Source organism: Vidua macroura, chromosome 9, assembly GCF_024509145.1.
Source record: "Vidua macroura isolate BioBank_ID:100142 chromosome 9, ASM2450914v1, whole genome shotgun sequence".
Taxonomy (NCBI): Eukaryota; Metazoa; Chordata; class Aves; order Passeriformes; family Viduidae; genus Vidua; species Vidua macroura.
Genome location: NC_071579.1, coordinates 26,823,130 through 26,849,361, shown reverse-complemented (window position 1 = coordinate 26,849,361; position 26,232 = coordinate 26,823,130). Strand labels below are relative to the sequence as shown.

The window sequence follows — 26,232 nt, the reverse complement described above, 5'->3', positions numbered from 1 at the left end:
TCCAGGTTCTTATCATAAAGAATGTGCAGGTTGTCCTTTTTTTTTTTTTTTTTTTTTTTTCCAGAAAATGAAAGACTTCAATTCCTTTTCACATGTTACTTAGTGAAAGCATAGTTTAAAAAAAAACCCCAAACCACAAATCCACAAACATAAAAGGAGTCACTTCTTGCAATCACTAAAGATAAAATAGCAGGTTATGCAAGGAAATAAATCTGGAATTGGAGAAGGGGGGTTCAAATGCAGCAGTAATGCACTGGTAGAAGGAGAACAGATGTGCTGAGCTTATTTTCTCTTCTGGCAGGTCATCTACGTCAGACCTCAACGTGGCCCTACGTGAATGTATGGCAGCTCTGGATTTATTTCTTAACAACAAGTTCTCGGATGCTTTGGCTTCTCTACAAGCAAAGTAAGTTGATAAGGCTCCCTACTTTTTCTCTGTTTATTTTTCTTTGCTTCACCATCTCTCAGGAGATTTTGACCAGACAGCTGGTTCTCTCTTAATAGTTGATAAGTCTGTATGTGGTTCAGAAGGAAGTGGTAAGTAAATGTGTTAAGTTTTGGGGAAGACTGATAAGTGCTTTACACTTGTGTGAGTAAATACAATCTTGTTGTTTACTCACACAAGTGTAAAGAACTTATCTGTCTTCTAAAATTATAGCATTGATGTCCTCAGCTGTAATGCACAATGTGAGATTCTTTCCCCTGGAAGAGTAAAAACCATCTTCTGTCACATTTTATTTTTGTCTTCTTTTCCATATTTTTCTGTACACTGTGAGAATCTGAATAATTATAGTTATGTCTCTAAATGAGCAACTGACCATCACTTGAAGGTTTGAGAAACATTAGGTATGAGCTCTTTCTTTGTTGTTGTAACCACTTGCAGAAACTTTCTCACAGCTCATTTTGCAATTCAGTGTTGTGGTCATGCACTCTGTTTCCTAATTATGTTGCAGCCCAACTTGTAATGAGTGGCCCAGCTGCAAGCAATGAGGTCATTAAATAGTTCCTAAAAATTGTTGTCTTTACAGTGTCTGTGATCTGTCATACCCTGTCCTGAAGTTACCTGTGTTCTTGGCTTGTTGAAGTCTGTGGTTAATTTAAATTTCTCCCCCATCCACCCAATTTGCTCGATTTATTTTTGAGCCACCAGCAAATTGCATCATGCCTTCTTTTAGGACACTGGAATATGAAAGAAGTAAAATTCATAGTGTGTATTTGATATGCATCAGGGGTAACTACAGTGAATGCTACATATTTCCTTTGCTGAGGTATCAGCCTCATATTTGATGCCAGAATCTGTAGTTTAGCCATGTAAGTACACTCTGGGAAAGGGACTAATGATAAATTATAGCATCAGCTGTATAAATAATGTTGGATTTATTCACAGCAAAGTTGTTTAGCATTTATATATCATCAGAAGATATAATAAAAATGGTAAAAAGAATAACTGTATTTTCATTACATCCTGACAGTAAAGCCCCTGTGCCCATCTGGGAAGGCTCACTCAGTGCTTAGCATAAAATAAGGGGATTTTTTATTGCAGCAGGTTTCCAAAACACTGCAAAAGCTAGTGAGGCTGTGGGTTGTTTTTTTCTGTAAATCCATTCTTCTTCTGTTGCATATGGTTTTCATTCAGGTTTTGTTGGGCTCTGCAGAACATATTTCATGAGCTGATTCTCTTTTTGTACCTGACTCTATTCCACACTGCAAAACCATTTTGAAACTAATTTTTCATGTTAGCCTGTTATGAGGAGGCCCTTATTCCTGTTGCCTTTGGCAATGAGGGAAATAGAGACTTATGATCTTTGTGAGTGTAATGAAGAAACAGCATGCTGAATTTCTCCACAGATGAAATCCATTATGGACACACTCCATCTCTTTAGGAATGAGAAGAGTTGTAGAGTGGGCATATGTGATAGTCCTGAGTATTTTCTTTCAGAGCCACCAGTTCCTCAGTGTTCCCTTTTGGTGTGCTGAGTTTTGAAATTAGTTTTCACAGTCCGTAAACATACTATCAGTGTGTAGAAAAATGCTTCTCAGTTTTTATATGCTTGTGGAAAATTTAAAATATTTTCAATTTTTTGTGGCTTTAACACTTCTGGTGTAGGAGATACTCTGCTCTGTATTACGTTAATGCAGATTCACTAAATTACTCACATTTGACTTCCACAATAAGTGTATTTTCAACTAATTTGTACCATGTGAAACTGACAGCAGATTTGGCACAATGTGTGAGGCTTAAAATCAGAAGAGCTTTCCTAACAGCTTAAAAATAAATATCTGAGGAGGATGTCTAGACTTGTGCTGAGGTAAAGCTCTTTTTTTTTCCTGTTAGAAAAGCAAATCCATCACAAAGGAAAACAAATCCATTATAAAGAAGAGATCTCATTTCACAGAAAAAATACATCTGGTGTTTTTGCCTCATGTTACATAACTTTTCTTGTTTCCTGAACTACCTTTTAGCTTTTAGAGTCAGTTTTCATTATTATTAACAATCATTGTACAATAGTGGGTTCTGATTATGTTGTGCTTTCTGCAGTAAGTTTAATTAAATTTATCTTTTATATAGAGTACTCACACTGCATCTAAGAACTCTTAAGAAATTCCCAAAGTTCAGTCACCAAGCACAGCAGTGATTTTCAATATGTAATGTGTTAACTGTTAACATTCATAACTGAATACTGAAACTGTCCAATCACTGGAGCAGGGAAAAAAAAAAATCTCATCTTCCTTCTCAGCCCTGAGACATGCAGTAAATCCATTAAATGCTGACTGGATTTTAGCCCTCATGTAATTGCAAACAGACAATAATAAATTAAGGGTTGATTCTGGTGAGGTGTCCCCTTCCCTTCCCAAGACAAATGCTTAATGTTTTAATAATTATCCTGAAGGAAAACATGGCATAATCACCTGACAGTTTGGCAATATCAGATCCGTTGGGAGAATGGTAAATAAGATAAATTCCTGACAGAATTATCTGGACCATTGGATGAGGTGCACCACATGTGTTGCTGCTTGCAATATTAAAGGAATAATAAGACAATGATTTGTTCCAGGCAGTTGACTTTATTCTGAAAATAGACTCCAAAAAGCAGTTGGTGTCGTTTGGTGGAATATTAATTCTAGAATGACTGTGCTTTGAAAGCTTTCCCTGGGAGCTGATCTCCCAGGTGTGATTGTCAAATGGAGAGGGGTGAAAGAACAGGGGGAAGCACACCCAGGTAGAGTGAAGCTCTAGACAGTGCTTGGATAAATATGTTGCTCAAAGCTTGGGTTAGCTATTTATTGTAAGGAATGTCATGAACAAGAGCAAGGTTGTTTATCTTTTTATACCTGAGGTCTGGAAGAACACAACTTCTATAGTCTTTGTAAGTAAATTAAGTGCAAGCAAATCCTAACACAATTGTTGGTCTCACCTCTTTGCTGGAAGAATGTCGCAGGTTCTGAATTTTGGAAAGTGGCTTTGGTTAAAAAGGCTCAGGGATTCTCTTGTTGAAGCACAGCTTTTTGTCTTGGGCCATCCTGGTGGCCTGTGCTAGCAAGGGAGCTGTGGTGGCTGACTGGAGAGGTTGTTGCTGGTTATTAACTTAATGCTACTGGGGAGTCTTGCAGGAAAAGGGTTTTTATCAGAAAATGTTGGTTCATCAAATTGAAGCATTTCTGTGAAAGCCTGTGCCATGGATCTAGTGGGTTGTTCAGATATTGGGTGGAACCTGGGATCAAAGATGAGGAAAGCCTTTGGGCCCCTTGTGACCACATTCTCCTGATGCAAGTTTGATTTGGGTATTGATCTCTCACTTGAGTCCTCCTGGATGAACAGACTGTTGACTGGTCTGTGCAGTGTCTCACTCTGTGGTTGGATTTGGGATTTCTTTTAAGTGTTGGAAGCATCTTGATACTAAATCAACATATGGATTTGAATCTGAGGTTTCTGTAGCTTAGGAATGCATGTCCTATCTGCTGGATTACTGTAAAGGATCTACAGAAAAGATTTTGAGTGCTGTTTTTCACAAAAGATTACTAGCCCTGGGTTAATTCTGAGGACAAACCAAGCCAAGCATTTTTGATTTTCATACTTCAGCTGGAAAACTGTGACTATTCTTACTTAAGCACTTGTTCTAGAGCAGGAATAAAAGTGTTCTCCAACAGCTCCAAGAAAGGGCAGTACTGCAAGATGATAATGATTGCACCATGGTTGGAGAAGAGGCATGTGGCAGAACTCCATAAGTGCCTAAAGATATTACTTATAATCTTCTTATTCAGTCATGGGATACCAACTACTGGGATAAGTCATTAATCACAATATTAGTTGCATTCATGTCATAGAGGCTTGTTAACTCCAACAATGTCCTGAGGAAATTGCTGCTGAGGAATCAAAAGAAGAAAAGTGAAAAGATAAGTTTCAGTCTGTATCCATCCATATGAAATCCAGGCCTTAAAACTCCTGGGAATATGCCAGCTACATGCTGGCAACTTTAATTGAATGGTTAATAGAAATAACATAGATAAGTTGCATTTCTGCCAGCATCCCCACCCCTGAAATAAAAAGAACAAATTTGAATGTTGCTAAATACCAGTTGGCTAATGATAGACATTAATTATTATCTCCTTTAAATATTAGAAGTAAAAGAGATGAAACTATTGATTAGAGAAGGGGTGGTTTGGTTTCATAAACAAATTGCTGGAGAGGGAAATCTCTCTTCACCACATATATGTGAAAAGTACTAATTTTCCTTTTAGTGCACTGATTTTAATATTTATCTGCTTTGCTTTAGAAAGCAAATTTCTGTAATTTTGAAAGGGTATTATTTCAGTCACTTCCCTGTACTTTGAATTTGAGCCCTGGAAGGGTTTTTGCTTAGTAAATACAAGATGAAGTGTGTTTTTATGTGCCCACTGCGGCTGATGAATAATCTAATGAACAGAAACACTTCATCAGGCTGGCAGTTTGGTGTGTTCATTTTTTTCTACTTTACATTATCATTACTGAAAGAATCATGATCTACAAGGCCAAGAAAGAGCTGTCCTAACTCCACTGGATTTTAAAGTATTTCTCCATTATCTGTCTGTTCTTCTTAGCTTGCAAATGAGATGGATGGTAGCATAGTCTGGGGCTTATAGCACTTATGGCACCAGGATATTTCCCAAAACAGCTTTTCTGCTAGATTGGTTTAGATGGTGAGGGCAAGTAGGAATTAAGGACAGCCACAGAGCACAGACTTCAGTGAAGTTTAAAGATGTGCATGGCAAATTCCTTCAGTGCAGCCATCCTGCTCTGTGCCCTGTGTGTTGGAAAAAGAAGCCCTTCATCGTCAGTGTGAGGGTTGGGAAACTCCAGGTCACCACAGTGAATTAATAGATTATTGATTAATGTAGGATGATCTGAAATTACCCATTAAATTTTCTTTCAGTTCAGTCCAGATACCAAAACCTAGGGAGATAAGTGTATTTCTGGGATGAGAAATTACATTGATTGAGGTGTCTTTAAAGTCTGACTTTTTTTCCTTAAAAAACCCTACAGAATAAGAGGCGATGAGGTTGGAAGGCACCTCAGAAAGTCATGAACTCAAGCAGGGCCATTTTGAATGTCTCCAAGGATACAGACTCTACAACTTTTCTGGATGATGTGTGCCACTACATGGTCACCCTGATGATAAAAAAAAAAAAGTGTTTCCTGATGTTCAGCCAGAGCCTCCTGTGTTCCATGTTGTGCCCATTTCCTCTGATCCTGGGCACCAGGGAAAAGAGCCTGGCTCTGTCCTCTTTGCTTCTTCCCCACAGGTATTTCTGTATATTATAGGAACACCCTGAGCTTTCTCTTCTCCAGCCAGAACAGTCCCAGCTCTCTTGGCCTTTCCTCATAGGAGAGATGTTTCAGTCCCTTAATCATCCTCACCACCCTGCTCTTGAGTGTGTCCATGCTCTGAGGAGCACAGAACTGGGCACAGCATTCAGGAGGGGCCTCACCAGTGTTGTGCAGAGGGGAAGGAGCCCCTCTCTCATCCTGCTGGCAGCAACTCTCCTCTTAATGCAGCCCTATCTTTGTCAAGAGCACGTTGTTGGCCCACCACTTTCTCCTCGAAAGAAAATGAAGAAGCACCTGAAGTAAACACACTGAGAACAGGTGTGCTGAGGGTGGAGATTTTGAAAGGATATCCTTGTTTGACTGCAAGTATTTTTGAATATTCCCTGCCATACAGAGCTATCTGATCTGTTCTAGAGTGTAAACAATTGAAATAGCAATTGTTGCTCCTTAACAGTATTTGTCTTAAGTTGTGCTATTTGTCAGGGATGGATTAGCAAGGTCTACAGAGAGTTTCTGTGTCAGGAATTTATCTGAGCTTGCCCTTCAACATATTTCTCAAGTCATCCTTATTAAACCTCTGTGCCTGAAGATATTTTGCAGAGAATTACACCAGACACAGGTGAATGCTCTAAATGTGTGCAATATATAAACCCTCTTTGCTGTCAGAGGAAAGATGCCAGCAATGGCTGCACATAGGAATTAATTGTTTTCCTTGCACTAATGCCAAAGTTTTTTGCTTTCTGCCAACATGGCACTCTCTGAAACCCTACAGAATAATACCTAAGTTGAACAGATTGAGGTGGAGGGTTGGCAGAAGGGGAGAGGAGAAAAAAGCTGTACTTTTTGATACAGACTCTAATGCTTCTGGTGAGAAGATCTGTTTCAAGGAGATTCTATTTTGGCCATGGTTATAGTATTGTGTTCCTTATCTCCTTGAGCCTGTACTGAGTAACTGTCCAAAATTAGAAGAATATCAGCTGGATCTGTGTCATATGTTCTGGCATTCATTAGATAATAAAAAACCCCCACCAAAATAAACCCCACCATGAGTCTATTGTTTCTGAATGGTGAGCCATGTGGTTAATTCCTGTGCTTTATATTTAAATATCTATCCTCAGCTCAGAATTAATTCATTTGAGCAGAGTATGGAGAACTGTAAACATGATTTCTTGTACAAATCTCAATCTATTACAGTTTCTTGATTATTTTGTGTGCTTTGTGTTTGATTTCTAGCTCATTTAGACCTTGTTCCCATGAGGCTGGTATATTTCTAGAACTGGATTTGTATCTGCTTTTTAAAAGCAATAATACAGTCAAACCAGCTGTGCTTTGCAGAACTAAAGTTCTTGTTTTCTTGCAGAACTAAAGACAGCATGTATCATGCCCTGACTTATGCCACCATACTGGAGATGCAAGCTATGATGACGTTTGATCCTCAGGACATACTGAATGCAGGGAACACCATGAAGGAAGCTCAAGCCACCTGTCAAAGGTAAGACTGGAGCAATTCCAACAGTAAATAGTTCCATCTTGGGAAAGTTTTGAAAGACTACTGGATACAAAAGGAAATGTAATCTTACAGAAATCACAGGAAAACTGAGGTTGGAAGGGCATCAGGAGGTTATCTAGTCCAGCCTCCTGCTCAGAGAAGGATCACAGCACATAAATGGGGGTGTTCAGCAGTCTAGTCTTGAAAACTTCAGTTTACCACAATATCTGATTTTTCTTGTCAATTAGAATTTGTCCTACCTGTAGTCCTGGTTCTGCAGTGTCTGGAAGTTGTTTACCATGTTCAAACACTGCAGAATGTTCCCTGGGTGATAGTTGTACTGCAGTTGTCTGTCTGAGTCAACTGTGCTCCCACTTTTGCACCCACATTCACCCATACACACAAAACCAAATCAAAACACTCCCTTATCCCTCTCCTTCGTCAAGATAGATTTCTGTGCACAAAAGGTAAGAGACAGATCCCAGGAGGACCACATTGTCTGAGTTCTCTGTGCACTGAGCTGAAGTTTGCGTGTGTGGTGAGATAACAGGGGGCTGGTGAGCACTGGAGGCACGTTAGAGACTGTGTGAAGGCTGGCTGTAGAGGCTGACTGAAAGATATGGTTCTTTGTTGTTGATGCTCCTTCAGAATGACCAAACTGACTTTTTGCAGATTTAGGAAGAAATCTACTGTAGCTGATTCTATCAACAACCTTGTGCATAGGCAAAGCCTTGAACACTTCACTGAAGGTAACATCTTTCACATGAGTAATGCTTTCCTTTTTTATTTATGCAGTTTGAATCCTGTAGAATTGTTCACTCAATATGTGCTTGCAAATTGTGAATTCACTGACAAAATCACTGATCTGGATTTGCTGTACCAAATGTCAGTGGTTTGGCCATTGCTGTGTAACCAATCCAAAATCACTGGTCTTGTTGCTTTCTGACTCAGCACTCCCAAAAATTGATGGGTAAAGAAATATCTAGAAAGAAGTATTGAAATGTCTGTAAAGGTTCTAGATCCAGGAATTTATGGAAAACACCAGAAAAATTTCTGCAAAGTTTCTGTAACTGCATGTCATTTCTGTTTGGAGTTACATCAGTAGTCTAGAACTGAAACACTACAGCAAATTTGGAAAATATTTTTCCAAGTTTGAGCTCTGTGATCTTATTCCTACATTAATGGGGTAAGTGTTTTTTAATTACTTTTTGACTGATTGATTTGTTTTCTTCTCTCTGTGTGTTGTTAGAGGAGATCCATGCAGAAATTTGTTATGCTGAATGTTTACTTCAGAGAGCAGCACTCACGTTCCTCCAGGTATGGATTCCTGCATGGCTCTTGGGGGAAAAAATACCATGCAGGTTTATTTTCCTAAATGGACTGGTAGAAGACTATCATTTGATCTAATTGATCTTTCAGCTGGATCAAGTCAGGATTTTTTCTGGACTATCTGATGAGATATTAGAATGTTTAGTTTTCCCTCATGATTATTAAAAAATACTTATGTCAAGACACATAGTGCTGAGTGCCCTATGACACCTTTCCCCACTCCCTTTTGGATGTGTGAAATGTAACTGCAGCAAGCACCAAGTTTCAAATGATGTGTTGGGATATCAGATTAAAAAAAAAAAAAGATGGTCACTGAAGCTGTGCTGGAATACAAGCAAGGCTTTTGTTTGTGTCTGGCTGGTGTTTGCTTTCCCAAGACTGCTTTCTCACAGGTTTGTTCTTGAACAGCAATTATGGTCTGCATAGCTATTAGGCTTTCTCCTTAACAATGCTGTTAAGGGGAGCTCTCCCTCTCTTTTTTTGGATTTTATCTGTCTGTCCTAATGAAGCTTAATTTGTTTGATGGAGCAACATTAGCAGTACTTGCTAGGGCTCCAGCATGCAATTTTAATTGTTAGTCACAGTTGAAATAATTGATTTTTCTTCTTGATTTGGCTGTACTTGCTGTATGAAAGTGGGCCTCTTCATCTACCAAGGGGATAATAAATAAAGGCCACAGTCAGAAAAAGGCTGCTGCTTCTTGGCTCAAGGGTGCTGATAGGAAATGGAATGCAGGTGGTGGTTTTATAGTGTTTGGGAGTTGCCAGGTAGGCTCTGATTTATGTTGCTTACAGTTTATGAACCGTGTAACTTTTTCAGCCATCTGCTAAGTCCCTCTGCTAGAAACTATTGTTTCAAAGCAACACTCATAATCAGGGGAGCTTCTAGTAGTTTCTAGAGTACTGATGATGGGCTTTGAAATGACCAAGGTGTAGCTACCTATTGCCATTTTCCTTTGGGATGAGTAGCCTCTAGCACTGGGACAGTTTGGGTGAGATCTGAAACTATGGAAGGAAGACTTTTGACAACTTCTCTGTTATGTCTATAGGAAAGGAGCATTTTAAAGCAGTGTCTCTTGATTTTAAGCACTATTTTTTATCTGTTTATGGAAATGTTTATAGAAACATGAGATTTAAGTGTACAAAAACAATTTCTTGTCCTCTTTTGCAAAGGTCTCTTTGCTTCCTGTTCTCTTCTACATTTAATTTTTCATGAACACATGAACTAGTTTGAAAAATTAAACAGAGACACTTGGTTCCAACAGCTACTGAAATGGGTTAGTTTTGATGCTTAGTAAAAATGACCAAATCTAGTTGAAAACACATAATATGTAATCTCAGCATTTTTCAAGGGCTGAAAAATTCTCACATTGGCTATCCCTGTTGTCGGTATCATTCTGAGTGTAAACATTTCAAAACCATCTTCCTTCCTTGTTCCACTTTCCAAAGGAAAATATAACTAAACCTTTACACATGGCTGGGTGTGCTGCACCCCCCCCCCCCCCCAACATGCTGTACTTAGTTAGTACATCTAATTAATTCATCTAAACCATGCTATTTTCTCCACAATGCCCACTTATGATGTTTTCTGTGATGGTATCCTCTGTTAAAACACATGCAGGCTCTCTGTCTTAAAGTAACACCAGACATCAAAACAAACCAGAATGACAGACTATATAAGTGAGTCCAGAAAGTGCCTCCAAAAAGTTATGAAACAAAAGACCCTCTAAATAATGGTCCCCCAGATACTTTGCTGTAATTTATCAGTTTATTATAGCTTATCATGTAACATGTTATCTTCCTAGTATGGATGTGAATATGTGAATATTCAAACCAGAAAGAGCATATCCTGCATAATTTTACTGACCTTGCTTCACTCTTAGGATATGAAACTGTATTCTGCAGACTCTCGAGGACAGGCAATTTACTTGAACATTTCCTGGCTCAGCACCAGATACATCCTAACTACACTCAAGTACAAATGAGAGAAAGCTATTTTTTGAAAGAGCCACAAATGCATGTAATTTAGGTGAATCTATTAGCTGAGTCCCTGTGTTCATTAATACAAATTCAAAGGTGACAAGGGCTAAACTGTTCACAGAAGGCATTAAAACAAAATACCTGTGTCTAAACAGAGTAAAAAAGTATTTTAATATAGAAGGGAAATCCTAAATCTATGTATTATGTCTTAGAGGCTTATATTGTCTGTGTCATGCTGGTTATGTTTCAGGTGTGTATTCATCTTCAGAAGACAAAAGCCCTTAGAAATTCATATTGCTAATGCTTTTCCATTCCAACAGGATGAGAATATGGTCAGCTTCATAAAAGGAGGCATCAAAGTCCGCAACAGTTACCAAACCTACAGGTGAGTCAGAGGGATGATGTCATTAAGTGCACTCTATCAGTAAAAAGTGCTGCTGGTGAAATGATCCAATTCACAATTTCATTACTGTTGTATTTATTGAGTCTTTATTATGGACCTCATATCTACAGATTTCCTCAGCCCAAACAGATTCTTCCTTTGCATAACAAAGGACTTTAACATTATGGTTGATTTGGATTCTACTTCAAGTACTATATCCTTGAAATTATGTCCAAAAATTAACTGTTCTAAATGATGTACTGTTCATTGTGTCAGCATAGCAGAATTTGCAGGTCTTGTAGGCTTTAGGCATAATGAAATGGCATTTATTTATAGTACCAGCTGCAGCTTTTTGGAGCATTTAATACCAGTAGCTGAAGTACAGTAAAAAGTGAAGGCTAAATATGCATCATATTTTATTTATTTTAGAATTATAAATTTTGATTCAGAGTGGGCACAAAATGTCTTGTGTCCAGCAGACACAAAACAGCATCAAGTCCAGGTTCTCCAGAGGTCCACTGGAAGGGAGAGAGATGACAGTGTCCATGTTTGTGTGGGTTGAAGGTGGCTCTAAATGCAGGTCCAGAAGACTACACTTACAGGGAATAGTGCTGAGTCTGTTGGCAACACACAATCAAAAAAAAGTGACAGCCTGAACACAAATACATACTTCCATTTTTTCCAATGTTTTTCTTCTCCTAATAATTAACAAAATAAACTAAAACAGTAATGTAAAAACTACATGGCTATAGAAAGCTTGGAGGCAAATTGATTTCAAGCTGAGCGGGATTGCATGGGAAATAAAGGGACACTACAAAGCTGAGACCTATAAAAGTTAGAAAAATGAGTGAAAGTAATTTCTGATGCATCTGCCCATTTTGGAATATTTATTACAGTTGCCTTTTCCTATGTAAAACAAAATATTCTTTTGAACATGCAGTCAGTCCAGGGATTAGTGACACTCAAGTTAAATTTGCTCATTTAAATTTAAGTCTCGTGCACTGTTCCATTACCTTGATTTGCAGTGGCAAAGTTTGGTGCTGCTCCCAACAGCCATCCTTGAAACATTTGCAGTCTGATATGTGGTTGAATATTGACTGTGCCTGTTTGACAGGAATTCCTCTCCAGGATTCCACAGCTTTTAATTTATAGTAATGTGATAGAAATTATTTGTTGATAAATCCAACAAAATGTAATGTTGTTTGCTTGAGTGAGATGACAAATTGGCCTTTTTTAAACTATAGTTCAAGGTCAAGGGGTTACTTTCCTACTGAGTTATAATTAATCATGTTATTTACTGACACTGTAACAGAATCTTGTGCATTTCCAGGGAGTTGGACAGTCTTATACAGTCCCCACATTATGTCAAAGGAGAGAACCATCTTCATTTTGAGGGAGGTGTAAAACTTGGAGTGGGAGCATTTAACCTGGTATGTACCTACACTCTCATCCTGAGCTGGTGTCCTGCTACTTCCTGAAAATGACCCTAACTTGAATTCCTAAGAAGTTCTACTGGCATCATATGGATCATGTGTATAAAATTAAGTGTGTGCTCTGACAGTGCAGGATCCCAGTGTCTGGTCTGAGAACCTCAGATAATAACACTTCAGAAATAAAGAGATTGTTGCCCATAACATGGCATGAGGGCACAGAGAAGCCTTGCCCAGAAGCACCAGTTGCCTCTGCCTGTTGAATTCCACTTACTCTTTACCTGACACTTGGAAAACTGCCAGGGTCTAGGCTGTTAGCAGGGCAGTTGGAAGGGGTGGGGTACATGAATGAAGTTTGAGGTGCTGCTCCAGCCACTGTTGGCTGTTGTTGCTTGTGTTCTACAAAAAGCAGGTGAGCAAATGGTGCAGGATGGTTCCTGGGGAGGGACTGACCCAGAGATGGTGAGGGTGCATGTGGTTGTTCAGGGGATGGGCTGCAGAAAGTGCCTGGAGCTTTCTTTTGCTTGCATTGCTTTGCATGAGTCTGGTACATGCCAAATAACATATTTACTGCACAAAGAACAAATATGGACTGTGATATGAACCCAGCATTTCTGAAACATCCAAGGAGTACTGGAGTTACTAAGCATGTGCTATGTAAACATATTTCTGTGTAGGGCATCCTGGAGACACAAAGTGCCTATATTAAACCTATTTCTTTTTAAATTTTATGTAAAATACAGCATGTGTATGCATTTACCCTGAAAAAATGTCATATAGAGATGATTTTAGTAATTTTATTAATTATTTCTTGTGTTTGGAAAAATTGGAGGAGGCCATTGGTAGCTGATAGGCAGAAAGTCTGTTACTGCATAAATCTTATATTTTTCCCTATAGACATTGTCCATGTTTCCTGCACGGATTCTGAGATTACTGGAGTTTGTTGGATTTTCTGGGAATAAGGTAAATGTGAACTAAATATTATTGGTACGTTCCCCTGACTCTTAAATTAAAAAACAGAGGCAGGAGTTTCTCTCTTCTCCCTCACATTAGCTGTAACCCTCTGGTATCACACATGTGCACTGTGGCACTGATGCTTTCATGCAGCTCAGTTTTGCTTTATTTTTTTCCTGAACTATCGCACTTCAAAGGTTGCCATACCATTCTTCAGTGTTGAAACAGTTGTAAAACATGGTAAATGCAATGGCTAATACAGGGGTGTCAACATATTTAGGTTTTTAGTTACTGGTCTTTTGATGTAGGCTTGTGCTCAGAAATCTGTGGCCAGAAGTTTATTCCTTTAATATATTTATATAGCTTCCTTGGTGGTTACTGTCATTATGGGGTCTGAATGTTCCTGACAGGTTCTTGCATGACAGGGGAAAACAAAAATCTATTTTATTTCTGCTTTAATAGCAACTGGAAATTTGAGTGTGGCACCTAAAGTCTCCTGCTTAAGGGAGTAAGTGCTTTTTTGCCTGTAGAGTAACCAGTCTGACCTATGTTGTTTGAGCAAGATGTTTAAGGAAGGAAGTTCAGTAATGGAGCACCAGAAAACTCACTCTTTTATAATACGTTCTATTTACAAAACAAGTTTTAAGGAGAAAAGTGTCTTTTTTATCAGAGCTGAAGCCTTACATGGCAGGTGAATGACTGTCATCACAATTTTATTGGTTTACAGGAAGGATCTTATATCTGAAAATAAAATGTCTTATTTAAAAGCAAGGAACAGAGTGTGAATTACAATTTAGAAATTTCCAGGTGCAGACCAGAAGCTCTTTCACAGAAGTAAAGGCAAAAATCAAATAGTTCTACCTGTCAGTTTCAACAACAGAGCATTTAAAGCAATGTAAAGGCAATGTAAAGGCAATTCACATACCAGCAGAGTTCTGAGAATACTTTGGTGAATGCTCATCTTACTCCTGCAGATGGAAATTGTCCCTCCAACTGAGTTTTTATTTGGCCCTGGGATTTCTTGCATGGCTGTGAGTGGGCTGATATTTGTGTTGATGAGTCAGCTCCTAATACAGTTTCTTAATAACTCACTGAAGCATGACCTAGATTACCATAAATTTGAGCAAAACCCTGTTGTTTGCCCTCCATACAAAGGAGCATTTTAAACATGCTGATCGAAGTTCATTGATCAACAATGAATTTATTTGTTGAAAAATTTATTTTAACACCCTAAAAAAGTCTGCATTTAACATTTGTGAATCAGGTGCCTGAAGCCAAAAGCAAAATTGTAATTGCACGTGCAGTCCTTTCCAGTGATGGTTTTCCAAAGTTTCCAACCAGACAATATACAGGAGTCTAGAGGGTGAAAGAAGCAGTGACAGAGGAGGAGAGGAAAGTTTGTTCATCTGTGCTGCACTTGTCCAGGAGTTTTTCATACACCTGTGTTTGATGCTGCAGCCTTTTCCTTTGAATGCTTCCTCTGAGAATCAGATTGTGCAGCAGTCATGATTAGTGCCTTGAGCTGTTTACAGATTACCTGGGAGAGCTGTAGTGCACTGCAGGACAGCTTGATTTTGGTGTGGGTCACATGTTTATTAAAACTGGATATAAATTTGCATTGTGTGACCCTCCACGATACCAACCTGCCTCAAAGCCAGCGTGTTTGCCCCTGGGGACTCTCGTTTATCTCTGAGTCATGTCATGGGGAACAGCAAATGAGGACATGCCCAAAGCTCCAGCACTTCCTAAGCTGTTTGCAGGCTCTGTGGACATCATGATCAACTTAACAGCAGTCTGGAGTCTCAAAATAGTAGGTGGGATAAGATCAAGAAAATATAAAAAGTAGCCTGAGGCCATGTTTGTTCCCTTCCAGTCCAAGATGTGCCAGCTGTGCGCTGTTCAAGCTCCTTTCCCCTGCATCATTACTCAAATCATGGGCTTATTTGTGTTTAGTAGCACAGGCCCCACATTTGGGCAGTGAAGTTGAGTGCAGTTTTGCCCATTTTTGAGAGAAGAGCCTCGTGGGCAGAGGCTGTGCTGGGGAGCTCAGCAGCCGCACTGGGCAGTAGGTGGAGTGTGTGTCCCATCTGCACTTGGGTGTTCAGCCCTGACTAACCTGTGACGCGAGAGCAGGAGACTCCTTGCACTGTCTCCCTGCAAGCCTGAACCCTCCCCACCGCCTCCTCTGCCAGGTCTCAGGCTAATATTTACTCTTGTGCTTATTTTATAGGTGATTACAAATGCTGTGCTGCTAAACTGTAGAACAGTTTGACGTGAGCCTACCATATGTTAAGTGCAATTTGTCAGGGGTCAGATGACAGCGTGATTTCATGAGAAGGCAGGAAACCTGTCAGATAGAACCAATTTCTTTCAAATGATACTTTTTTTCTTTTTCTTTTTTTTTTTTTTTTTTTTTTTTCTTTTTTTTTTTTTTTTAATGTGGGAGGACATTTTACCCAAAGCTGAAGAATACTCTTGATGTGTCAATTTCTAATAAATTGAATTCCAGTTTCTCACTAAGCATCTATTTTGAATTGCATTTTGGTCTCTTCAAATTTTAAATGAAGCTTAAATTGAATATTATTTAATGAGATACATTCAAATGCCCTATCAGTTTAATTAGTCAGTTCTTTGCAAAGCTGTTAGTAATATCCATCCTCCTTGCTAAACCAGAAGCAATGTGTCAGGCCATGGATATGAAAAATGACCCTGCTTTGCTTTCATTGCCAAGATCCCTAATTAAAATAATGTTTTAAAACTAACATCCAAGAACTTTTGCTTCTGGAAAGTCGATGGGTTTTAGTCAGTAACAGCTGAAATAATTATGAACCAGTCTCAATGTTGTCTGATAATAATTTTGAGCATTGTCCTTGTTCATCCTACAGTTGCTGTGGGAATCCCCAGTGCTCACGTGGGGAGTCCTGAATCAACCATTGGATGTCTTGGGACAAGAATTGAATCAATAAGATACTGATATAATATAATGTAGTGACAGTCTTGGGATTTAGATTGTGGGATGTCATGAGGAACTTGCACAGAATGCTGAGAGTTACCACACTGGATCATGTCTGCTCTGTGTTCTATCTTATATCCTTCAGAGTAGTTTATGTTTTGTGTGAAAATAAAACTGAAATGTGTTAATGTTAATTAGGAAAATTACAAAAATGTCTCTCTGGAAAAATTATGAACACTTACTGCCTTGACATCTGTTTTATATTGTCACCAAATGCCCTGTAATGGACTTTGGAGGCTCATTCCTGGTGTTCTGGGATTGCTTCTATCAGTTGTGACATAGGTGTGGGAGATAGTTTTGGGTCATTTATGGTTAGAAGGTGTGTTCTGACAATTAAATGTAATGTACTCACTGGGCCAGTCCCTAAGTGAGTGCAGTGTGTTTGCAGAGTTATTCCTCAGGCTCAAGTAGCTGCTTGTGATTTGGTTCCCAGATCCTCAGTCTGATCCTGGAGAGCCATACATTGCCCAGCTCCTGGCACTCCCTTGGCTGATGGGGATTGTTGGCTAATCCCTGTAGGCTCCCTGTGGAGAAAGGGTGGTGCTAGAAAAGGTGATTCATGTGCCTGATCCAGGCTGCTGTGCCAAACTCTTCCTTAGGGGAGCACCTCTGCCTCAGCCAGGCTCAGAGGGAGCCTCGGGAGGCCAGCTAGGGAGTGTGGGATGTAGAACATGATTCCCAGTGACACCCTTCATATTCCTATTTTCTGGGCATCCCATTGTAAGAGAAGCAGTTTGCAAGAGGTTTTTTTGAGGAGAAGCAGCTTTGCTGCAGTGTATTCTACAAGCAGGTATTAAAATACTGATAACAACTACGTCTAGATTTCTTTTATTTAGGCTGTGCCTTCTACTAATTGTTATTACATTAATACAGAAAGTTTGGGATATTCAGGTGGCAGAGTGAAAAGTAAACAGCCTTTTATACCTCTGCTGGACTAGATAGGCTTATGGACATTCCACAGAGTGAACTAACTTGCTCAGTGAGCTTCTCATGCCTGTATAACTACTCAGTTCAAGAATTTAGAATTAAGGGCGTCAGATTTGCAGCCCTTTTCTGATGAATGGGCAATATTCTTAATCCAGTTACTGCTATCCAGGATGTAGTCCTGTGTAAGATGGGTGTGGATTCATTCCTTGTCCATACAGATTATAACTTTTGTGTTTGGCTGCACTCAAATATGCTTTTGAGACTAAAACATAATTGAGATCAACTTGACAAAGGTTACATTATTTTATATGACAAACAAAGTCTGTTTGAATAATTCTTAGTGCTATTCACATTCATTATATATATTTTTTTATATATATATATATATATATAATATGGAAGATACTGTAAGGCCTAGTGTGAGTAAAGGCTCAGTGAAATGTCAAGCCTGAAGATTTTTCATTGCAAAAAATTGTACTTTGGAAATGTACTTTGGAAAATTTTTTTGCCAAAATTCATTCCACAGAATGTTTTGTTTTACTTCTACCTTGAAGTGCTACTTTTTAAAAATACAAATATTTGTGGGTGTCATCTGGGCAGTTTGAAGAAGCTCAATATATAATATTTTGTTACTTATTTGTATCCATCAAACTTTTCCTCTCAGCAAAAAATGAAGCTGGTTTGATTTTGCTAAGTACTTGATTTCCATTAAGTCACTGATTTTTTGTAAAGATTTTACTATCTTTTAATTTCTTCTGTAGTGACATTCAAGTCAGTATTTTCATTATTTTAGAACTACTAGATATTATAATAATTGATCTGCAAATATGAATAATTTTTTTCTGTGTAGCAGTAATTAATATAATACATGGAGTTTTCAAAATAAAAACACAGAGAAGCAAAAGCACAACCTCCCCTATATTTATGTGAAAACAATTAACTGCACTAGTTAAGTGCAAAAATAGATGTCTGAGGAAAATGAGAATATGATTATAGGCTTCAGTGTTTACACAATCAGCAATAAAGGCGTGGTGCTGTAGCACCCCTCAGTCAACAAGGACACACAAAAGATGTAAATCTGTGCTGGGATCGTGCTCTGAGGGCTCTCCCTGATGCCCTTCCTGATGCCTCTGATAGACATTCCTTAGGGTTCCTATTTATAGTGCAGCTGGTTTGAAAAGGTGTCCTTGTAGTCACACACATTGAGTTCCATTGACCTTCCAGGGCAGTGATGGAGTAACTTTTAAACAGATTTTGTCCCAGCACACAGTGGATGTCTTACTGTGCATATTTAAAAGTAGGCAGGTCTCTTGTTTGATATATTTGCATATTTATATTCTTGCTGTTGATATCCTGGAACTAGTCCTAGAATGGGCTGATGAACACTCTTGCCTCAGGAACTTGAATCCCTAAAGTTGGTTATCCATCATGCTGTCATTGACTATGAACACAGTGTTATACTTGATTGCTTTAGTTCTTCCCAAAGGGAACAGAAATACTCTTCTTTTCATCATATTTTTCCACTGGTAGTAGTGGGCCAACATCATTGCAAAGCTCCTTTTGTTCTTGGCATACTTTAAAATGCCTTTTCACCCTGACATATTTTGCTCTGCTTGTTGCAGATTTTATTTTCTTGATACCTTTAACTCTTCTGTGCAGTGAACCACAGCAAACAAGAATACACTATACAATGGTGTGGGGTTTGTTTGTTTTTTTTGTTTTCAAAACTTTTGTTTCTGGAATGCTGTTTAGCAGCGCTTGGATCACAGTGATAAGTTGTCTCTCGTTTTCTTATGTTAATCATGTAATACATCCCAAGTTGCTGCTCTGTCACCAGGTGTTTCCCAGGCTAAGCAGTAACACCATGAAAAACTATTAGATAAATGAATAGGCGTATTTTTATCTTTAGTTGCTGTGTCAGGAATTAGTGCCTTTTGAGGAATTTTTCAGTGCTTTTTAGGGAATTTGGTGAGTGAGCAATCTGTAGCTGACCCTGCAGAAGTTAAGCCAGCAAAGCACAGCCCTGGCTCTTTCCCAACACCTTGTCCCCCTCCCTGTGTTTGCACAGGAACATGGTCTGCTGCAGCTTCAAGAGGGAGCATCATCATACAGCTTTAGGTCTGTGCTGTGTACCATGCTGTTGCTTTGCTATCATACTTTCATGACCTTTGTGTTAGGTAAGATTGTTTATAATAACTCTTGGATTTGATTAGTTCTTGTGGGACACAAAGGGGAAAAAGATGATTCACCTATTTGTTGGTGAATTGTTTGTTTGTAAGCAGATTAAATGTAGGTCATTTGTGGGCCATTTTACAGTAATGATCATAACTGAAGAGCATGTTTTCATTTTCAAAATGGAGTTTTTTTTAACAGGTGAGAAGGGAGATACTGGGGATGGCCAAGAGAGTTGTGAGAACTAAAATCTGTTTTAGCCGGGTGCATTGTTGGGGAGGTTAAAATAATGACTGTAAGTGATAATTGCTTTGTTGACATTGGATTTTCTTTGGGAGGTGACAGCTTCCTGCTAATGTGTATTTCTGTATTATCTCCTGCTAAATCGTTCTACAAAATGTGTTTGTGCCTGAGTTTTCAAGTCAGGAAGCACAATGTTTTCAGGGCTTCCTGTTGCTGCCTTAGTGCAGCACCAACCTGTATTTATGCCTTACTTAGTGGAGAGAGGAACTAATATGTTGGCCAATTGAGCATAGAAAATCAGTACCTTGCATTCCTGTTCTCTTTTTTTTTTTTTGCTTTGTTTTCTAACTATTTTTATCACTTGCATTTTTACACATTCTAGGGACAGGAAAAGGAAATGTTGAGGAGGCAGAAAAACTACTTAAGCCTTACTTGGCACGCTATCCAAAGGTAAAATGAACCATAATTTATTTGGTGTGATCATTTAATGTTTTTGTGCCAAAATTGAAAGATCTAGACTGTATGGCCAGATTGAAAACTGTTATAGAATACTTGTGTTTTTATTATTATTTATTACAGGGAGCCATATTCCTGTTTTTTGCAGGCAGGATAGAAACACTAAAGGGTAATATTGATGCGGTAAGTAATCATTTTGCTCTTAAGAAAGTAAATTTCAAAACTTTTGGAAAAATTCCTCCAGGAATGTTATTTCCTTTTTGGCTGATGCTTCCTCTGGCTTTGGCCTATATGTAATTTGTAGTTTATTGAATTACAAACAGGAATTTTGTACATCATTTTGCTTTGTTTCTCTACCTCATTTTGCTACCCCTCTCAATTTCTGGTGATAATGTAGTCCACCAGGATTAATGACACAGTTTTATCATTGTCTTTCCCATCCTGCAGCAGATTGTATCTTTAATGAGACCCAGTGGTAATCTTTTGCCTTCAGTGTGAACATAGTCATAAAAGACTTGAAAAAAATTATTAAGATGAAGAATGCATGTCCAAAATACTCTGAGACAGAGTCAGCTGGTGTGCAGGGCAGTAGCTCCCTTGAAATCCATGGAAGTGCAGCAATAAATGTCAGCTGAGCATCTGTCCTCTGCCTTCAGTTTCCTAATTTCCCAAGACACAAACATTCATTTTGAGTATGCTTAGAAAAATAACTTAAAGGAATAACTTAAAGTTTACTCTGTGGCAGAGTAAACTTACTAACACCAGGATGACTGTGTAGCCAAGAATCTCTTGGGTGAAGCAAACAGATGTGATTTGGGGAAACACTGGGCTGGCAATAATTTGGAAGCTGCAGGAGCCTGCAGGCAGATCCTGTAGCCCCAGTGTGTGTTACAGCTCCTCTGTGCATTTACACCTGACTAAGGCAGTGTTTGGAAATCTCTGTGTGCAGGCAGTCCATAGGTATGAGGAATGCTGTGAAGCTCAGCAGTACTGGAAGCAGTTTCATCACATGTGCTACTGGGAGCTGATGTGGTGCTTCACCTACAAGCGCCAGTGGAAGATGGCTTTTTTCTACGCAGACCTGCTGAGCAAGGAGAACACTTGGTCAAAGGTAACTTCAGCAGAACAGGAGGGCAGGAGGCCTCGTAATATCTATTAACTTTCAAACAAATTGAGCTGATTTTTTGTAGCTTTGAAGGTGCAGACTGTAAGGCAAACCTGGCCTGCTGTGACTGCTACAGAATGATGTGAATTGCAAACATCCAAATCTGAACAGATGGGCAAGCAGAAATCTTTTGGGCCCAACTGGTAGATGAAGAGCAACTTATTAAAGATGCTGTGCAGTGACTGTCATCAGATGTTGCAATTAATGGTGCAAGTTGCCATTTCTTTCATTATGCTATGGATAAAAGGGCTTCTGCTGGTGAGTGAGGTTAGCAATGAAGGCGCCTCCAGGGTGAAAAATACAGCTAGATGTGGTGCCTATCCCTGTGCATCTGGAAGGGAGGAGCTCTTCAATCCAGAGCCCTGGTAGCTTTCCTCCCTTTCTCTTCTCTTTTTTTGCTTTTTTAAAAATGGGGGTTATGTTTCCCCGATTGCAGTTACTGGGAATTTTCCTGAGCTGGCTTGACTTCACAGGCATGCTGAGCAGGGCTTAGCAATGTCATTCACCATTTCCCTTGAGATCCATGAGCTTGTGCCCCTTCAGGTTCATTAGATGGTCTTGAACTCAAACTTCTGCCCTGGGCAGTTCATCTCACATTCTCTGCTTTTGCTTTCTGTGACTTGGGCAAGGAGGCTGGGGCACTTGATAGTGAGGACTGAGGGAAAAAAGTCAGAGTTCCTCAGCCTTCTCCAGATCCTGGGTAACCTTGTCTCCTGCTTTCTTCCAGAGAGGGCTCACATTTTCTCTAGTCGTCCTTGTATCACCAATATACCTATAGAGTCTTTCCTTGTTGCTCTTTCCTTCCCTGGCCAGACATCAGGGCTTAAATTTTCCTAACCTGATCCCTGGCTGTTCAAACAATTCCTCTCAGGCTACCTGTCCTTCCCTTCACCCTCTGTAGGTTTCCTTTTTGTCTTGAGTTTGTCCAGGAGATTCTTTTTCACTCACATGGGCCTCCAGGAGTTTTTGCATGACTTCCCCTTTTTTTGGGATGCATTGCTCCTGGGCTTGGGGGAGGTGATGCTTGAATATTAACCAGATTTCATGGGCCCCTCTTCCCTCCAGGGCTTATCTCATGGTACTCTACCACACAGATCCCTGAAGAGGCCAAAGTCTGCTCTCCTGAACTCCAGGCAGTGACTGTTTTCTAGAACCTACTATTTGGGATATGTTGCCAAGTTGTGAAGGGACAGAGACTGTATATTATTTGTTTTTTTCTCTGAGCATGACCTTATCTTAGGTTTTCTAGCATGTGTTTCTAATGGTATTAAAAACTTACTCTACTCAAGCATGAGATTTGTTCTTGGAATTTGGCTAATTCATACTAAGCAAACACATATATGATTTAAAAACAATATTCTATACTCACTTTCTAGAATACTTGAGTTAACTTTTTGTAAGACTGTAAGCAAAAGCAGCAACTTCTTCCCTTTATGTTGCTGTTTTGTGCTTTATATGAATAAAGATGATGCTGTAAATTCATTTTTCTGTATAGATACTCTTCATTGCATTTGCAGGCTACTTACATTTACATGAAAGCTGCTTATCTCAGCATGTTTGGACCAGATGACTGCAGTCCTTTTGGAGACAGTGAAGTTGAATTATTTAGGTAAAATTTGCAAACTCACAGTTACAACAATTTATTATCTTTTCATGTCACAGTGTTGGGGAAACAGAGGCAAAATTATCATGCAAATAGCATTGGATTGGTAAGAAATTGCAGAGTTAAACATCCCTTAGACTAAAGTGGACCCTAAGTTCAGACAGCAGATTTCTCCTGGCCATACAGTGGCTGCTGCTGTTCCATGAAATACATTCCTTTTCAGTTGCTTCCTTTAATCAAAATGGAATGTAGGATGTGAAAGCCTTCAATGGATTATGCTGCAAGATGTGTTCTTCCTTAGTGGGAGCATCAGCACAACTTGATTATTGAGTTCTGAGTCTCAGAGAAGTAAGACATAATTAAATGTGCAAGTAAAACTATGCATTATAAACACAGTGAGATAACCTCACTGTGTTAATGAAATGTTTAAGCTCAAAAAAGGCTTGCTGGGGCAAAGAAAATTTGGTTACTTTAGGGTTTACAATTTTTATATAAAATCTAATTATTTTAAACGTGATTACATTGCTCTTTTCAAGTTTTCTCTGTCTTTTGTAATCATTATAAACAGATTTCACTGAATTTGGACTACATTATGAAGTGAATAGTTTTAGTCTTTGGGAGAGTGGGGAGACAAAAGCTAGTTTGCCTCTTTCTTAGTCTGTGAAGAGAGATGAGCCCTTTATAAGTCAGGTGCATCATCTAATTTAATCTTTCAGTGGGGAAGAGTCCCTCTCCTCCTGCTTGATTAAAGAGGAAGCCTAGAGATAAACGTGCTCTGCATAAAGACAGCTTTTGTGAGTATGTATTGCTCAGCTTCCCCGAGGTAGCAATAGCCCAGTGTGTAACAGCTTTTTAAAGTTCTCCTTGGTTTGATTTTTTTTTGTTGTTTTTAAGTTTGAACGTCTTCATCTCAGAGGTTCACAGGGGAAAAATTCTTTATGTTTTCCTTTAAACTTTCAGGATTGTTCCCAGCCTGAAACTGAAAATTGCAGGGAAATCTCTGCCCACAGAAAAGTTTGCAATTCGGAAAGCACGACGGTATCTCTCTTCAAACCCCGTTCCTTTGCCTGTGCCACCTTTGGTAAGTTAGAAATATCCACACACACCCCCTTTCCAACATTTTTGTAATTTAGAGAAATAAACCCGAGATAATTGGAATAGTATCTTTCCGTGTTTCTAAGGTAAAACCTCTGCAGGAGACTGGAATGTTCCCAAAGCAAAGCCAGATGAATGCAAGGAATGCTGTAAAACTGGGGCATGCACCAGCCACAGGGAACTCAGCCAGCTGTTTGTGACACGTAAATGTGTTGCATGTGTAACTCATTATTCCAGCTATAGAGTAGCGTGCTCCCAACAGCTTTCTTTTGGTTCCCTTTGGAGGAACTTTGCCCTGGGTCTCTTCTGTCGTGTCACTTGCTAACAGAGCACTATAAGGTACAAGGAGGGGTGGTGTCAAGGAAACAATGGAAGATTTGGGGCCTGCATGTAAGGAGCTGTTTAATGTGCCCTTGAGTGTTTGCAGTTTGGTGCTCTCCAGAGCAGTTCATGGGTGCTGGGATGAAACAACTGACTCCTTTGGTCACCCCAGAAAACCACTGCAACTCCTGGGGTTTTTGTTTAATTTTTTTGTTCCCTGTAATTCTGGCCTGTTCTCTGTGGCCAGTTGCATGAGACACCCATTGCACTTATAAAAATCTGTCTGCAAAGAACATGTGAAAAAGAACACAAAAGGGTTTTGAGTCCAGGGATTTCCCAAGTGCAGTGGTGTTAACACTTGCAGCGCTTTCAGCTGTTGTATTTTTAAGAAAGAGATGGATAATTAGTAAATACTCTTTTAAGAAAATGCCAGAACAGGGAGAGCCTCTTGGAGACCACTCCCCAGCATACCAGGGGTATGTGACACTGAAATAGTTGTTACAGCAGAGCATGGGTATTCACCAGGGGCCACGTTCCACTAGTAAGACTGAAGTGAGAGAAATAATTAGGTTACTTTGATGTGCCTTTCAGGTTTCAGAGAGGGAGGAGTGTACACACCTGGGATTTGGCTGGGCTGTCCTGCTGGGATTTTGGCAGAGCAGGTTTCTGTACCAGGAGCTCTCTGGCTGGGCACCCATCCTTGGCTGCTGTGCAGTTGCATTTCCGAGGCAGCAGATGCCGCAGCTGAACAGATAAAAGCACTTTATGGATGTGGAACTGGGGACAGAATCTCATCTCCAGGACTTTTCTTTTCATTATCAGGAGACTTGCTGGAAAGAGTGGGTCCTCAATCAAGTCTTAGCTCAGAGATATAGCTTGAATAAATTTGGCTTGAATACTTCTGTTTGAAAAGCATGTTAATGATTCTGCACTAGGTCCAGTAAGCTCAGCACAGGTTTTCCAATCAACAGAGACCAGATGGTGAAAGCAACAGTGACTGGGGTTAACATGCTGTTTCAGCTATTCTAGCCTGACAGCTTTTTGTGCCACAGTTCCACAATTCAGTTCTTCTATATAGAAATTGTATCCAAATGCTTTAAATTAGCACGCACAGATAAGGTCAAATAAATAAATAGACTTCATCACACACTGATCTCTTCTCTCTGGTGATCAGTGACAGGGCCTGAAGGAATGACTTGAAGCTGTGTCAGGGAAGGTTTAGGTTGGATATTAGGTAAAGGTTCAACCACCCCAGAGGGTGGTTGGGCACTAAACAGGCTCCCCAGGGAATGGTCACAGCACCAGCCTGGTAGGGCTCAAGAAGTTTTTGGACAACACTCTCAGGCACAGGGTGGTGTTCTTGGGTTGCTGTTGGGCTGGACTCAGCAATCCTGGTGGGTTCCTTCCATGCCAGGATGTTCTGTGATTTTATGATTAAATAATGTGATGAAGGCCAGTTGTAAGTCTTTATAATATTTTCATCTTTCACTTTGTGATTGGTAGTAAGTAGCAATGGGCACATTTGGTGATATATTCTAAGAATCCCAATAGCAAATAGGAATTCAGCCAATAGTTTTTAATAAAACTTACTCTAAAGACAGTTGAATAATAAGGAAGTTGCTTTCTTTGGGAACATCAAACAAACCTGAGGAATGTAAGAAGTTTACAGTTCAGATTTAAAATTCTGTCTGTTTGTTTGAAACTTGGCTTAAAGGTTAGAGGGTTTGGTTTTCTTTTTGGTTTGTTCTGCTGTCCTGAGATTTCATAATTTTTCTGTGGAAGCAGTGCACTGCAGTTATTTATGGGTATTACTGCCTTTGCTAGGATAGAACTGAAAAAAAGAGGAAACCTTAATGAAGGGGCAATTA

General features: G+C 39.4%; 1 protein-coding gene across 5 annotated transcripts in view; it reads left to right on the top strand.

The window, feature by feature from the left end:
- TTC39A (tetratricopeptide repeat domain 39A) overlaps window positions 1-26,232 on the top strand; it is a 42,967-nt gene that overhangs the window by 10,400 nt on the left and 6,335 nt on the right. The window contains exons 2-14 of one of the 5 annotated variants that reach the window (XM_053985500.1): window positions 302-406; window positions 7,167-7,298; window positions 7,968-8,044; window positions 8,545-8,612; window positions 10,924-10,988; window positions 12,316-12,415; window positions 13,313-13,378; window positions 19,378-19,486; window positions 20,107-20,174; window positions 20,304-20,363; window positions 21,130-21,291; window positions 22,863-22,954; window positions 23,909-24,029. In XM_053985500.1, the coding sequence (XP_053841475.1) occupies window positions 302-406; window positions 7,167-7,298; window positions 7,968-8,044; window positions 8,545-8,612; window positions 10,924-10,988; window positions 12,316-12,415; window positions 13,313-13,378; window positions 19,378-19,486; window positions 20,107-20,174; window positions 20,304-20,363; window positions 21,130-21,291; window positions 22,863-22,954; window positions 23,909-24,029 (1,225 nt within the window). Of the gene's footprint in view, window positions 1-301; window positions 407-7,166; window positions 7,299-7,967; window positions 8,045-8,544; window positions 8,613-10,923; window positions 10,989-12,315; window positions 12,416-13,312; window positions 13,379-19,377; window positions 19,487-20,106; window positions 20,175-20,303; window positions 20,364-21,129; window positions 21,292-22,862; window positions 22,955-23,659; window positions 23,743-23,908; window positions 24,030-24,332; window positions 24,383-24,411; window positions 24,434-24,505; window positions 24,841-26,232 lie in introns of those variants that run through there. The other 4 variants (XM_053985502.1, XM_053985503.1, XM_053985504.1 and 1 more) reach the window with 4 other exon arrangements.